General features: G+C 47.4%; 5 protein-coding genes across 5 annotated transcripts; 1 reads left to right on the plus strand and 4 right to left on the minus strand.

Annotated features, from left to right (window-relative positions):
- Positions 1 to 2,291: 2,291 nt before the first annotated feature.
- On the minus strand, positions 2,292 to 3,076 carry FIESC28_07135 (uncharacterized protein; the record flags this gene model as incomplete). Its single annotated transcript, XM_031161276.1, has 2 exons — positions 2,292 to 2,313; positions 2,376 to 3,076. 2 exons carry the CDS (start codon positions 3,074 to 3,076, stop codon positions 2,292 to 2,294), a joined length of 723 nt encoding a protein of 240 aa, XP_031014677.1.
- A 4,729-nt stretch (positions 3,077 to 7,805) lies between these two features.
- Positions 7,806 to 8,716, plus strand: FIESC28_07136 (uncharacterized protein; the record flags this gene model as incomplete). Its single annotated transcript, XM_031161277.1, has 2 exons — positions 7,806 to 7,940; positions 7,994 to 8,716. The coding sequence occupies 2 exons, from the start codon at positions 7,806 to 7,808 to the stop codon at positions 8,714 to 8,716; spliced, it is 858 nt and encodes a 285-aa protein (XP_031014678.1).
- Positions 8,717 to 8,757: 41 nt separating this feature from the next.
- On the minus strand, positions 8,758 to 10,049 carry FIESC28_07137 (uncharacterized protein; the record flags this gene model as incomplete). The annotated part of the gene is made up of 5 exons (XM_031161278.1): positions 8,758 to 9,139; positions 9,187 to 9,340; positions 9,400 to 9,709; positions 9,768 to 9,955; positions 10,010 to 10,049. 5 exons carry the CDS (start codon positions 10,047 to 10,049, stop codon positions 8,758 to 8,760), a joined length of 1,074 nt encoding a protein of 357 aa, XP_031014679.1.
- Positions 10,050 to 10,573: 524 nt separating this feature from the next.
- On the minus strand, positions 10,574 to 11,473 carry FIESC28_07138 (uncharacterized protein; the record flags this gene model as incomplete). The annotated part of the gene is made up of 1 exon (XM_031161279.1): positions 10,574 to 11,473. One exon carries the CDS (start codon positions 11,471 to 11,473, stop codon positions 10,574 to 10,576), a length of 900 nt encoding a protein of 299 aa, XP_031014680.1.
- A 663-nt stretch (positions 11,474 to 12,136) lies between these two features.
- On the minus strand, positions 12,137 to 13,013 carry FIESC28_07139 (uncharacterized protein; the record flags this gene model as incomplete). The annotated part of the gene is made up of 3 exons (XM_031161280.1): positions 12,137 to 12,560; positions 12,627 to 12,925; positions 12,987 to 13,013. The coding sequence occupies 3 exons, from the start codon at positions 13,011 to 13,013 to the stop codon at positions 12,137 to 12,139; spliced, it is 750 nt and encodes a 249-aa protein (XP_031014681.1).
- Positions 13,014 to 14,451: the final 1,438 nt, after the last annotated feature.

The raw sequence follows: 14,451 nt of genomic DNA on the forward strand, positions 1-14,451 counted from the left end.
GTGGTTGTGTTGAGTACGGATAGCGGGTAGATGTGTCACCATTAAGCCCTCAATAAGAACACCAAAGGCGATACTTTTGAATCCAGTCGCTGCTGGTTGTGTCAAGTGAAGTCGATCGATTGCATCTGATTGACTACCACGGAAATGACACTACTATGAGCGAGTAGACATCGGGATGTCTTCCCCGGAATCCACTCCCGACGATCGTCTCGGCAATCTTCGTCCAGATCTCCATCAGGGGTGGAAATCCTCCGTTCTCCTGCATAGAGTACAGAACAATCTCCAGCCTCACAAGCCATGGTGCGCGGGCGTATGAGGAACTTGAAGTTAGTATCCTCGCATGTGTTGGCCTTTGTCTATTTTGCGTGAGGCGCGGATTCGAAGTCAGGCCACGATCTGCGTGTATGGCCCAGCAGATATGCAGTATCAGAATAGTAAGTGTGTTTACTTTCGCCACTCCCCAAGTTAACCTAGAGCATCCGTTACTTGGCCCGTGTTGACTTTCCTGTCAAGAGAAGTAGGCTGCTCATGTAGTTAGATACAGCCAATGGTTTTAGGCAATATCTCTGGGTTCTCCTTAGGGTATCAGATGAATGAGATCCTAAAAGGCGAAATGCTTTAGTCACTTTATGCCGGCTTAGACTAGCATTTAGATGACTTTATTATTGTAGCTTAAGATTGGGAAGATGAACCGTCTGTCATGCATCTGGTTCTCTAGGTCATCGGATCGCGTGTGTATGTATTCCTATGGTCGACTGAACACCAGCTTGAACTGTCACGGTCTAGACCTCTGCAATGTTTGTTTCTGTTATCATACTGATAGTACACACATTTTGGCCACAAAGCGCCGGTGTGTATTCTTGTAGTTGTAACGCGTCGGAACGAGACAGATTCGAACGACTTGTTTTCTTGTACATACGTAACCATCTTGTGCGTAAGAAGGACGTGCTGTCATCAAACCAATAGGACCAGTTCTTTTGGCAGCAATCGGGATTTTTAGAAGAACAGCTCAATCACCCACAACATGCTCCAGCCTTTCGCCAAGCTCAAACCCCCTAAGCTTAGACATGCAGAAGAACGGCTCAATCACTCCCAACATGCTCGAATCTTTCGCCAAGCTCAAGAACCCTAAGCTTGTCGAGTAGACCGCCAAAGACAGGGCTCTGACTTATGATAGGTCTTCAAAGCATGTGCAGAGCCTCCAGAATGAATAACAGCATTCTGATTTCTTTAGTTTTCTGGTACTTGTACGCAGGTTTGACGGAGCTGTTTCTGTCACCAAGGATGGACTTCACCTTGATTGTACTAGACGCATAGGACGATTCCTTTGACAGCAGTCGATTAAGTCATGGGATCAAATATCAGTAATACTCTGCCTCAGCATGTTACAGGAAGATCACCTACCCGTACAATAAGAAAATCAAAGTCTTGTTTGTGTGTTGTTTCTCGGAACATTGCATGCTAAGTCCTGTGACTTGCACAAAATGAATGTAACACTTCACTGGGCACAGTGCTGGCAGGTGGGTAGTAGAGGGAAAGCTTAGATTACTGAAATAATAAAGTGACCTAAGTCCTAGTCTAAGCTGATATAAAGTTACCAAATTATTTCGTCTCTTATGATCTTGGGGGTCATTTCTTCTTATACCCTAAGGACTGAATCCTGACATTTACGATGAGCATTCCAGGGTGGTAGTCACTTCCTACGCAGGCCAAGGCTGTCTCATAGGATGCTGTACGAACAGGCTCAAGGATTGATGAAAGAAAGGAAGGTCATGTCAACATGCTACCGAGGCTCGGATACCCTGGATCGGATGAAGATGCACCGGTCGGAGTTACGTCACCACGAGGCGGAAAGCATCGGGCCCGTACAAGGATATCCTGGCTTCCACGTACAACTTCGAATGAATGCTCATGAAGGAAATTTAAGTTACTTGGGTCTGGTTTCATCATTCAAATCACTCAATTGTTATGCAGTCACTCAAAAGCACAGTAATTAACTGAAATGCAGAGTCTTGTCATTGCGTGAAATCAAATGTATGTACATGCAACATCAACATAGAACCAAATATGCCTTGCCAACAAATAGCGGCGGATGTTTTATTGAAAACGAAGCGAAGGTGGGTGAGTCGGGAGTTCATAAGACCCGTATCAAAAAGACGCTCTCATAACTGAAATGAGCCTTGGAAAAAAGAAGAGAAAGATACATATCCAATGAATCGTTAACCCAGAAAAAGTAAAAAAGAACAAGAAAATTGCATCCACATATCAAGAGAGTTTAGTTGTTAAACTCTTTAGTAAGGCTTTTCACCGATCCTGTAGAAAGTGGAGATTAGCGAATGTTACGTTGGTGGTGAGTGTGAGTGGGAAAGACTTACATGTTACCGGGCGTTTGGTAACGGGCGACGACGTAGGAAGCACCATCAGCGCTCTTGGCGACAGCCATGCCGACCTTGGTGGTGGACTTCCAGATGCACTGGGTATAGTGACCGAAGCCCATGTAGTTGGAGCCAGAGATGGTCTCACCGTTGTACTGGCTCTTCTCGCTGACGAAGGCCTCGACGGCGTCGGCGAAGGGGGTGGAGGAGGTACCCATGTAAAGGTTCTCACCATCCTCACCCTGGGAGTGAGTAAGGCTGCCCTGAGCGGCGATCTTGTCGGCCCACTCCTGGGCACCAGCGACGAGAGAGTCGTCCCACTCGAGGGGAGGGTTGCCGACTTCCTTGCGGGCCTCGTTGTGAAGATCGACGGCTTTCTGCTGGTCGGAGGTCAAAGAACCGGAGCTGCCACCGGAGCCGGAGGCGGGCTCCTTGGGCTCGAGCTCGGGCTCCTCCTCCTTGACGGGAGTCTCCTCGATGGGGGCGGGGACGTAGGTCTGCTTAGGCTTCTTCTCCCATCGGACCTTTGTGGGCTTGACCTCAACGGGGGCGGGGCGCTCCCAGTTGAAGGTAGGTCGGGCCTGCTCGTGGCCGGCGGTAACGACCTGGGTAACGTACTCGTACTGGGTGACGACCTTGTAGTGAGGAGCGGCCATGGCACCAGCGGCCATGATGGAGGCGATGAAGGTAGAGTAATGCATTTTGATGGTTTGCTTGTTGTAGTTTGAGACTCTTGCTTATTTTCTTTTGGCTAACGTCACCAGGACTGTTGGGCAGTAAAGTAAGATTTTGAGTTGTTGATGGTAAAGACCGTTTTGGAAGGACTGGAATGAATGTATAGAATCCTTCAAGGATAATGAGTGTGAACCTGTTGAGGAAGGAGTGTGGGTTTTCTGTCTGAAGAGAGAGAGATAAAGGGAATCAGAAATGAGAGGGGGACGGAATGAAGGTTATATTATAGTTGTACGACATTCAGAGTGCAGTGCCGATCCCATTGGACAATGGGGGTGTTAGGTCAATCCCGACTGGTTCACAGAGGTCTCATCCCATGAGCAGTGTGGAAATTCGATGCTCGTACGCCTTAAGCCCAGCCCGAGTCCCTGGCCCGCCAACATTGAAAGAATAGCGGGTCTTGGTGTGTTTCAAAGAGTTGGGACCGGCCGATGGGCTGCCATTACCCCTGGATCAAAGGGCATGGGCATGGGGGGCTGGGCTAAGAGACTAAGACTAGACCAGGGGTAAAGGCTTGGTTGCATGTTCTCTTGTGCTGCGTGCAAAAAAAAAAGCCGTTGATGGGCCTCAGCGTCCCGATCCAATGAGAAATAACTTGCACAACATCAAATAAAATATGACACCCGAGTCTCCGGATGACGAGTGTGGGGATTTGGGATTTGGGATGCCACACTGAAACCCCTCTTTTTGATCCTGCAATGTTAAGCAGTAAAAAGAAAAAAGAACGCAGTCGAGAAAACGGTCTGGTTTGTTTCGTAACGACGTGGTAATGCAGCCGTCAAAGAACGAGAGACGAGATGACATACTTAGTTCCTGACTAAAAAACCAACGGCGCTGTTTTTGTTGGCGCCACTAAAAAGCCAAGCTAAGCTAGACGAGAGTCGAGAGGGGAAGCGGCAAAAGAGGGAGCACAAAGCGCGGAGGCACTGCTGAGTGCTGAGTGCATCAGCCATTCTGAGACCCCATCACATCATCTTGTCGTCCAATGTTGCGGCGCATCTCACTCTGCATGCCACGCACAGACTTTCCGTCCTATACTGTACTCGTACGCTGAAGCGACAAGGTACAGGTATCGATCCCCCGGCTTTTCAAATCACGGCTCCAATATCGCTTAACGTTACAAGTCCATAATATCCCGAGAAAAACGCAAGGATCAATCGACAAGCCTTATTACACTCTGCCAAGGTCGAATTTCCCCAACCTGGAGATTTCATCCCATTTATTGATGCAAAACCACAACATCCCTTGACTCTCTCCTCTCGTCTCCCTAGAAAGGGGGTTGTTTGACACGGAAAATAGAGTAAAAAACTTTGCTAGTGACCATTCTTGACTCGTTTGTTCCGTTCCGCTTGTAACAAACTACTGCAAGGGACGAGTGCGCCTCTGATTGGTTAAAAAGGGCCATTCGCTGCGCCAAGTTTGCAGTGTGCCAGCTGTCAGGCGTCGAGAATGTCATCGAAATGGGGGCAAAAAACAACCAAGAAAAAAAGGGGGACCAGAGAAACCACCCGCGTGGTGCGCAGTGGGTTTGGCTTGAGGTTATCGACAGTCATGAAACAAGCCATCGTGTTTTGAATCCTTTCTTCTTTGTCGGAAGCAGCGGATGAAAGAATACAGAACAGAACAGAACGGTACAGTGTTCGTACACTACAGATTTTAGTAGGGTCTTCTTTGGTCGAAACAGCGCCACGGCGCTTCCTCCTTTGTGAGTAAGCCCAATCAATTCCATTTTCTTTGCGCCTTTGTTTCTTTCTATTTCTGCAGGTTTTTTCTTGTTTGCGGTGAAGGTAATGGTGTCTCTTGCTTAATCATAATGCTACTGAGTCTTTTCTAGCCAAGGTCTCGAAAGTTGGTCTGGTTACAGTTGGATCGGCGTTTACAATCGAGAGCGATTTCTTCTGCCGGTTCCTGATGATCGGGGGAAGATCCGCTTGCAGTGCCGAGGGCGGTTTGAGTTGTCAACCTGCACATTTTCCTTCTAGACGAAGATCCCTCCCTCCTCCCCGGTCTCTTTTTTGCCAGGGCTCCCTGGTCCAGCCTTTTCGCATCACGTTTTCATTGATTGCGATTCGTCTCAAGATTAGATTAAGTCATTTCAGAGCCTTGTTTGTAGGAAATAAATGAGCCCTGCCATGAAGTTTGAGAACATCCCCGGTTCCGGTTCTTCCAGGATCTCAATCTGATTCTTCCTTCCTGGCAGTAATACAATACAGTACAGTATAGTACAGTAATGCAATGTCGCCTTGTTTCGTAGTACAACCCGCCCAGGGACTTCTTGGAAGCGGGGAACACCAAGACGATGGCCGCGCGTAACAAGACCCTGTCCGATGAAACGATGCAACGATGCAACGAATCAATGAAAACTGACATGATGGTATCTACAGTATTGAACCTGCACGCACGGTACAACTGTCAAAAAGAATCACATGGTCATAACACAAAGATGTCAAGATTTTTGAAGTGCGTCTGAGCTTTCTGGTGCGAACCATGGACCATGTCACCAAAGCCCAGGTTCAATTTACTGCACACATAACGACGTGGACCTGCATGGCTTCTCTGAAACAGCCACTTCCGCTGCCTTCCTAACGTGGCGCTGGCTTCCGACTTTATGACTGTCAGATTGATTACCGATTGCTTTTTACCTTCCTGTAGGAGCGCACTCATCAAAATTGTAAACAATGCAGAGAGAGAAAACAAAGTTGTCGTATTATTATTACTAATTGCTCGTTACGAGATTAGGCGATGCGCTTGGTTGATCTTCTGATCGCGGTGTAGATCATCTAGTCAGCCACAGCGTTGTCATGCTGACTCAAAGGAAATGAGATACTCGTATTTTTTTGTGTTGAGGTTGATGGACTGTCTGAGGCCTCAAATTAATATTGACGCCATTTTTTGACTTTGTAGTGTTGTAGGGTAAGATAATCTCGATGTGAGAAAGGTGACAGTACATGCTTAATATGAGTAAATATCAATTGGTGGTACTTTATGTGATGTCAGTCAATTGAATGAATTAGATGGACTCCATTTTGCTCTTCTTAAAGTGTAGCTGTCAGTTCAGGGATTGCTTGGGTTGACATGCAGTGTTGGGGTTGCCAACGCATTTCAATTTTGTGGAATTCGGAAGCTCAGGTTCGCATATTCATCAGGACGCCGCAGTTACTTAACTAACAGATAAGATCGCTATCGGTGTTGAAGTCCACTTATCTGTTAGCTCGATATCGTTGCGCTTATCGATAACCTTCATCTGCTGCTAACCCAGCGGAATGCGGATCACCTCCAGCGCCTCATTCGCCAACACCTAGCTGTATTGAAACCTCTTGCGTCACCATTACATTTATCGTACATCCGCCAACATCGACCTTGAGATTATCTCAATGACTGATGATTTATAATCTCGTATCGGCGCAAGTGGTGTAGCGACCCTTCATGAAATTGCATCCAAAGGTCATACAAAACCTGTCAATTCGGCGGTCGAGCAACGTTGTCTTGGCGATTCGCTGTCAAGCCATGATATACGGCTGTGCCATCATATTGTGTTGCATCCGGGGTCTTTTGTAATACCTACCAATCTGAATCAATTTGTGAAGGCTCAAGGTTAGGACCGTTTCACTCTAAATCGCTTTACGCCGACTTCCCACGCCCCGTCGGATCCGGGGTTGGAATGAGCCTTTAGAGCTTTTGTCGTAGACAGTGACATTCCTCTTTAACCCGGGATCAGTTACTCCGGATTCCACACAATTTATATAAGCGACGGCCCAGAGAAGTGTTGGAATGGCCAAGAGCACTGCCACTGAAGCCTGAGTCTCGCATGTGATTAAAGTTTTTGAAGTTGGGCGTGGCCTCGTTCAGCTGCCTCTCTTTGCGAATCAACTGATCCCGCATGCCTCTTTGTCAACTCGGAGTCTCGGACTTATGACCTCTATCGTGAGCCGAGAGAAGAAATGTCATGAATGAAGGGCAATAACAATTAAGTGTGGAAGTAGGAATTAAAGAACCTTGGCGATGCATATTAATTTCTCAACAAAAAACCACGGTCGGGTTATCATGATTAATCAGCGTTGACTATGATATTGCAAATGAAAGGGCAACGATGGTCAGATGTGGTTCCTGATCAGATTGATATTGAACGACAGAAAGATACCCCATTAGAATATACCTCTTGTGCCTCTACTACAGGCTGAGATCCGACATATGGCTCTACGGATACTCGAAGAAACATCATCCAAGAGTAATAGTGGGTAATTATTATGGAAAGTTGCTTATGAAGAATGTGCTATAAGCTGCTTAATAAGTGTCTGAAACGAGCTTGAACCTTCTTCATTGCCGACGTGCCCGGTGCTCCCGATCGGGATTCATCGTCGCTGCTCGACTTTAACTGAACTGAGCATTCACAACGAGTGAGAGAATTACGAGGGCTCATCTCATCTGAGAAATGATTTCTAGGCTCCCAACCATATACATCAACTCCAATTAGCAAGGCCATTATCACAGCTGCGTCATTTAGAAAGTGTTGCTGTACAGCGCACATTCACTGGGCCAATGAAGTGCCGGAAATGGTGATGACAAAGCTCTGAAAGTGAATGTAACACGTCAGACGAGATGCGATCCTCACATGCGTTACCATCAACTCCAAAGCATCTTCATCATCTCGCAACGTTGATCAATTAACCCAAATATAATATCCTGCTCACTACAATAATGTCTAATGCCGGAGTCACAAAATCTCAAAAGCCCAAGCGAAAGGGCCGACCGCGACCTTTGCCTCCGGACGTCACGGCGCGGAACTTGGCAATTGAGAAACAGCGTCGCGGAGAAATGAATGAGAACTTCCTAGTAAGTCATTGACAGTCGATATTTGAGATGTGACTAATGCGTGATTGCTGTAGGAACTAGCCCGCATGCTCCCTAATATCGCCTCCGCACGGCGACTCACAAAAGTGCTCATTGTGAACAAGAGCATTGAGCACGTGCGACAACAGCGAGAGCTGTGTCTGGCAGCAGATCGCGATATGCAGGATTTACTTGCTGAAAATCGTCGCTTGGTAGATCAGATTAATGCAATACGTATTCAGGTAAATGGGCCAGGGGTGATGCCCATGGAGGCAAAGCCTGTGACGGAAACGATGAAGCAATTGGCAGAGACAAAGAATCAAGTGTTTGGAACATTTGCAGCTGGATTCGGCGATAAATGGGTCGAGAAGGCCTCACAATCCCAGTCTCAGGCCCAGACTCAGACAGGTGCAGGTGTAGTACAAAGTATTCCGGCAAGCGATATTCATCCAGCGTCTGCTGAGCAGGCCAGCTTTACAACTTCATCAACGGGTCTTACGCCAGATATTGACCCTGTTGAACATCCGACGCTATCGAATCAAGATTCTGGATTGGCTTTGGACGCAGGATTCGGTCCAATAGATGGAATGTCGCTCCCTCAAGAAGCATATGTATCAGGCGACACGTTCCCGATAGAGCCATCATTGATACCGGATCCATATACAGAGGGTTTCCCAAACTTGGATCCAATTCCATGGATGACCGAAGTAGACGTGGATATGGCATTAGGAAGGTATCAGGGCGGATTTGAAAATCCAGGCATGCTGGATTGTACATAGTCAATTTGTTTGTGTTATACTGTCGAAGCTTACTATCGTAATCAGAACTGCTTCATAACTTCCTCAATGGCATCTCGGCTTTGGAGCTCGTTTTGCTTAAATGCTTCAAGCGCTTCGTAAAGTCCCTTCTTTGTCACAGGGTCAGCAGCGATGGCCTCCTCAAGCGCCGCACCGTTATTGGCGAGGAAATCTACTTCAGTTGACGGAAGGTTTCCATCCCAGTCCGACCCAGCGAGAGGGTCAGTCCTGGCCAAATGAGCGACGCGCTGTGAAGGTCTAATGCCTCCATTTAGAGACTCATTGCCTGGTGGTGGATTCTCTTCTGCATCGAGGAGGGATAGCTGCAGAATGATGTCTTCAGGGACAGTGACGTGGTCGCAGCCGAATTCTGCCATAGCCATGACCTCCTGTGGCGATATGAAGCTGGGACACAAGTTAGTTTGTAGTCACCTGGCATCGAATATACTAACCTCGCTGGCTTCAGAAGCGGCTGAACACGACCAGTTTCCTCTCGAAGCCGCTTGTATACCTGTTGAATCTGCACAATTCTTGGCGACATAGGATGTTCAAGAGCAGGGTCCTCAACATCAGGCCACTGTTTGCGATCGGCATGAAACCACGGGACTATGAGGTTAGTTAGCAGGTTCCTTAGGAAAGCAACCCGCTCTGTAATCAAGACTCACAATTATAGTAAGGACTGATAGAAAGCGTCCCCGCCTGGCTAGCCGCAATAGCCTGGACGACAGAGAAGAGAGAAGTACCCAAAGTCCGAATACCTTCCTTGAGAAGAATGGGACTTGCGTTGAGTGCAGGTCCAGTCGATGGAATCTTGATACAGATGCGGTCCTTGGAAATGCCAAGTTTCTCAAATTCGTGGGCGTAAGAGCGAGCTTGGGCTACGACCTTCTCGGTGTCGTAGGCGTGGTTGGCTGAGACTTGGAGAAGAACACGGCCTTGAAGGTTGTCGATGTTCTTGGCGCAGAGAAGGGCGCTCTGTACATGGGGAGGGATAGTGAGTAAGCTGTCAGTCGACTTGGTATATGACACGTACCATTCGGTTGAGGATGACCTCCCATCCTTCGTCTTTGCCTTTCTTGACTGTCTTGAGGAAGAGTTCACGATTCTCAGGAGAGATCATCTGCTCGTAGACCAAACGCTGGTTGCTTGTCTGATCATGCGGCTTGAATGGAAGAAAGCGCCTTGCTTCTGCTGGGTCCATGCAGTCAATATCGATTTTGACTATCACTCTTGTTAGCATGCGCTGGATGAGAGTATCTGTCGAGGAAGGCATACCCTGCTCTTGAAGTCTGTCGAGCCAAGTAGTTCTAGCCATGGTAGCGGATGAGCTTATTAGACCAAAGTTGTGCAAGCAGTGAATGTTGAAATGAGAATGGGAGAGAGCAGCTCGTATCTTTATACACAAAAGACATTAAGGGAGCTTACTTCGGCTGATGGAGGGATAAGATGGTACGTACATGTAGTATGCGCTAATGCAAGGACTGTACAGTAACCGACAACCCACACGATCGTCGCGGATCAAGTTGCGAGTTGGAGTGCTACTGTACAGTACAGTCGTCGTATTTGCCAAGCGACGCAACTGTACAGTTTCATGTAGCTGTACAGTTGCAATGGACCGTCAGAGACGTGTGATCAATGATATGGGCAGGTGGCATAGAAGATTGCCTCTTTCTCACGGTTCACTTCGGATTTATATGGCACTTACGTAGACCTTCTCTATTTGAGTTTTCCGAAGGTCAGCTTTCACGTCATATAGTTCAAATCAACACAACGACGTAAATTTTAGGATGAGCAATGAGGACGATAAAAGTCAAATTAGAGCTACCATCGGGCATAAGCTTACAAAGCACTAATACCCCCATCAACGACTATGTCTGCTCCAGTGATGTAGCTACCGGCCTTACTAGCCAACAGTATAATAGCACCTGTGAGTTCCTCCGGCTTACCCATACGTCCAAAAGGCGTGCGCTTAGACCAAATCTCCCTATGTTCAGCCAATCCATCGCCTTCATTAAGAATAGTATCCATGTAACCAGGACTAATGCTATTTACCCGAATTCCATGCACAGCCCATTCCGCAGCAAGAGAACTCTTCATGGAAAGAACAGCTGCTTTAGCAGCGTTATAGTGAACTTGAGGTTGAGGAAAATTGACAATGTGACCAGAGATGCTCGCCATCAAAATGATTGAACCACCAGTTCCTCGATCTTTCATAGACTGTGCTACGGCTTGTGTAACGAGGAAAGCACCGGTTGTGTTGACGCCAAGCATGGTTTGGAATTGCTGAGGGGTAATGTCAAATGCGCGCGATGCGAATGCGATGCCCGCGAAGCAGAGACAAATATTGACCGGCCCGATAGCTTCCTCAGCATTCTTCACGGACTCAGTGACGGATTTGGGGTCCGTCACATCGACAACGAAGAACTTGATCTTGGCTTCAGGAAACTCGTTTTGGAGCCTGGACGCGGTCGTTTCGCCTGCATCAAGGTGCAGGTCAAAGATGGCTAGACCTTGAAGGCCATGCTCGAGCAATGCTCTGCAAGCTACTGAGCCAATGTCTCCGGCGCCACCAGTAATGATGGCATTGCCCGTGATGGCGAAGCGAGCTGCGGCTCTTTCAATGGGCGTGTCGCTTGTGCTGGAAGGCCCTGGAGGTGCGGTTTTGGAGTTGGCTGAACCGTCGCTGAATCGCATTGACGGCGGGGCACGGAATCGAAGTTCAGAGCGTGCGACAGACATCCTGGTAGTAGGTATATAGACAAGTAAGTAAAGGTATCGAGAAAAGTGTTGGCGAAAATCTAGAATGCTTTCTAGTTGTGGATGAAGAGACGGTCATTATATATCCAGCTCCTCATGAATTGCAAGCAAGCAAACCCGTGACTTCATCCATCTATTTTCCGCCACGCTTCGTTTCGTCGTAAGTTACAAGTGTTACTGTACAGTAACCTCGATGATCCCAGGGGTGGTCTGGAGTCACTAGCCAATCAATTCGTGCAGTTACTGTACAGTACATGCATTAGTGCTCACTGCCATCCACTAAAAACATCGGTCCTCCAATAGCGGCAAACGAGAGCTTCATCTTCCTTATCAACAGGTTTCTTTATACATCGCCTAGGTAAGGAAGGATTGACGGGCTAACCATGAAATTAAATCACACTTTTGTCCACTGAAGGATAGTGCGATGCGTATGAAAGCTGCAGAGTGGTCTCACTGGCTCAATGGAGTTAATGAGTGTGTGTATTTGGGCTATAGGAAGAGACTGTCCTCATCATCCACCACCAAGATAAAACACGTAAAACTAAACGAATGTCCTTATATGCATATATCCATCACTCGAAGCACGATTGCCTAGACATCGTGTGCAAGCTTATTCAAGTCGACTTTCAGGCCTTGAGCGCGAGATCACTTGACAAACTCCCATTCCTCGCCAGCATCAGTGTTTTCAGTGACTATGGCAGCGCTGTAGTTGAGATTGCCGCTTTGAGCAAGGAATCGGTCTTTGAGCTGGCCGTAGTACAGACGACCGCTATCACCCCCAAGGATCAGCATGTTGTGGTTGTTAACGCTGACGTGCTGGGAGTGGTTTCCGATGGCAGCAGTCAAAGTAACGGGATCACTGTCGATAATGACAGTTCCCTTGTTGCTGGTTCCCGACTGGCCATCACGATGGATGATGAAACGAGTTCGACTCTTGTCGTTGGCCCAGATCATCGGCTGCTTTCCATCGGCGAGAGATTTGTCGTGGGACTCGTCAAACAGCGTGTAAGAGCTATACGGTGCCACAGTCCAGAAGTAGTCTGGTCGCGACTTTGATCGGATGTAGTATCTTTCAAAAATTACATGTAAGCATGGATCTCATCAAGTTGAAAAGGCTGTTCAGGTGGAAACCTACGAGTCACCGCTGCGAACGTCAACCCTTGAAGGTTGGACATACGGCATGGCGAGCCTGGTGTCCATATTAGAGATCAGAAACCATGATGTTTCCGCATCCATTGACGGACCAAGTTTCCAAGGCGTCTCAAACATATTGTTTGGGGTCGCTACAAAAGCGGTGAGGCTGTAGAAGTCTGGAGAAATTCGTTTGACTTGGTTCGCCTGCGATGATTCAGAAACTTCGCGCCACCACTTGTCAATGGTTTCACCATCTGGCGCAAACATCATCCATCGATAAGCCAGACCGACCTTGTGGGGCTATACAGAGACGTTAGATTGCTTGGAGTTCCCAAGATATCTTTGAGGGTATACAACATACAGGGGTGAGGAACATGTAGCGGACCATGATGGGCGTAGTGTTGCTTTGGGATGTTTGGATATTATGTGTCTTGTGAAGTGAGTTTGTGATTGGGACGAATAAATAAGTTAGTCTAGGGATAGGGGGTCTTTATATGCAAGTCTCGGGCAGTAAAAGTGCCGAGTTATGTTTCAATGATAGATAACGCTGAGGTATTGTTGCTAACAGCTAGACATCATAGTGTCGCAGCATCGAGTGAGGCCGGCCAATCGCCCTCTCTGTAAGTAGTTTGACAACATGTTTTTCCCGTCAATCCACCGAGTTTGGATGCTTGCATCAATATTTCAAATGAGGCATGTTCAAGCTGATTGTGGCCAGCTGAAATGTCATTGGCATAGAATGGATGCTACAAATGCGAGTGCATCGGCATGTCAGGGAACATAGCAGGGCCACATGGCTTGAGATATCTACAACCACGTAACCACTGATCCTCATTGTCAAAGTAAGCTCTAGATCAGCGTCACATGTCGATATAATGAATGTGCATTGAAACCACTAGGTTTCTGAATCAAAAATTGCATAAAATATGCCAACGATTGAGTGGTCAGATGTAGATGCCAAGCCTCGGTTCTTGGTCCTCTATCTTAGAGCCGATGCCTACCGATTTCTTTACAACGTCATTCACCTGTAAGCTTGTGCAGCGTCTCCGAACGAGGGGCATCTTGGTGGCACCCGGGGAACCCAAAAGAGTGATCGGAATTACCAAGAGTAAGCCCGAACCATCCAATAGTTCCTTAATATTGGCTGTCGTTCCATGTGATTGGCTGTACCGGAGCAAACACAAGTGAAGATCTTAGCGATCAGTTCCGGAGAAAAGAGGCGCTTCTGCCCTTAAATCAGTCAAGGAAGGTATGGTTTGTCTGAGGCATACCCCGCGTAACGGCAGCCCCGAAGGCCCGTTCCGAGCGGGCGAGGATCATACGTCGATCTTTATGTCGATCATGCACATGTCTCAACCAGGAGACACTATTGCCCTATCAAGACACGAAGGTCTGGAGCATCTGTCTATGTTGGGTACAAGCCTCTCAATTGAGAAATGATATTAGGTTCAGGATAGCTGAGCAACATGTCCATAAAGCTTGAATCCACGCATTTCATTGCATTCTACAATGATGCTATAACGACGTAGACAGCTATAATAAAGACTTCGATTACTCTAATAGTAACCTCCGCATTCAACATGATACATCTGGTAGGCTTCCTGTGTGTAGGCTCCAACTCTGCGCCCGACCAAGTTCCACATCATCGAGATCTGGATCATATCATGTATTGCAGTCACAAGCAACAATCTGCGCAAATACACATCAGTGACGATACCTCACACCGTTTGGAAAATTAATCAAGTATATGCTTTAACACATGTACCTGTATGCTCCTGCATCACATCATCAAATCGTTCTTGACCGGGCTTCGCCGATCTCCCAGG

Source organism: Fusarium coffeatum (genome assembly GCF_003316985.1).
Source record: "Fusarium coffeatum strain FIESC_28 chromosome Unknown BRIP53273_contig_155, whole genome shotgun sequence".
Lineage (NCBI taxonomy): Eukaryota > Fungi > Ascomycota > Sordariomycetes > Hypocreales > Nectriaceae > Fusarium > Fusarium coffeatum.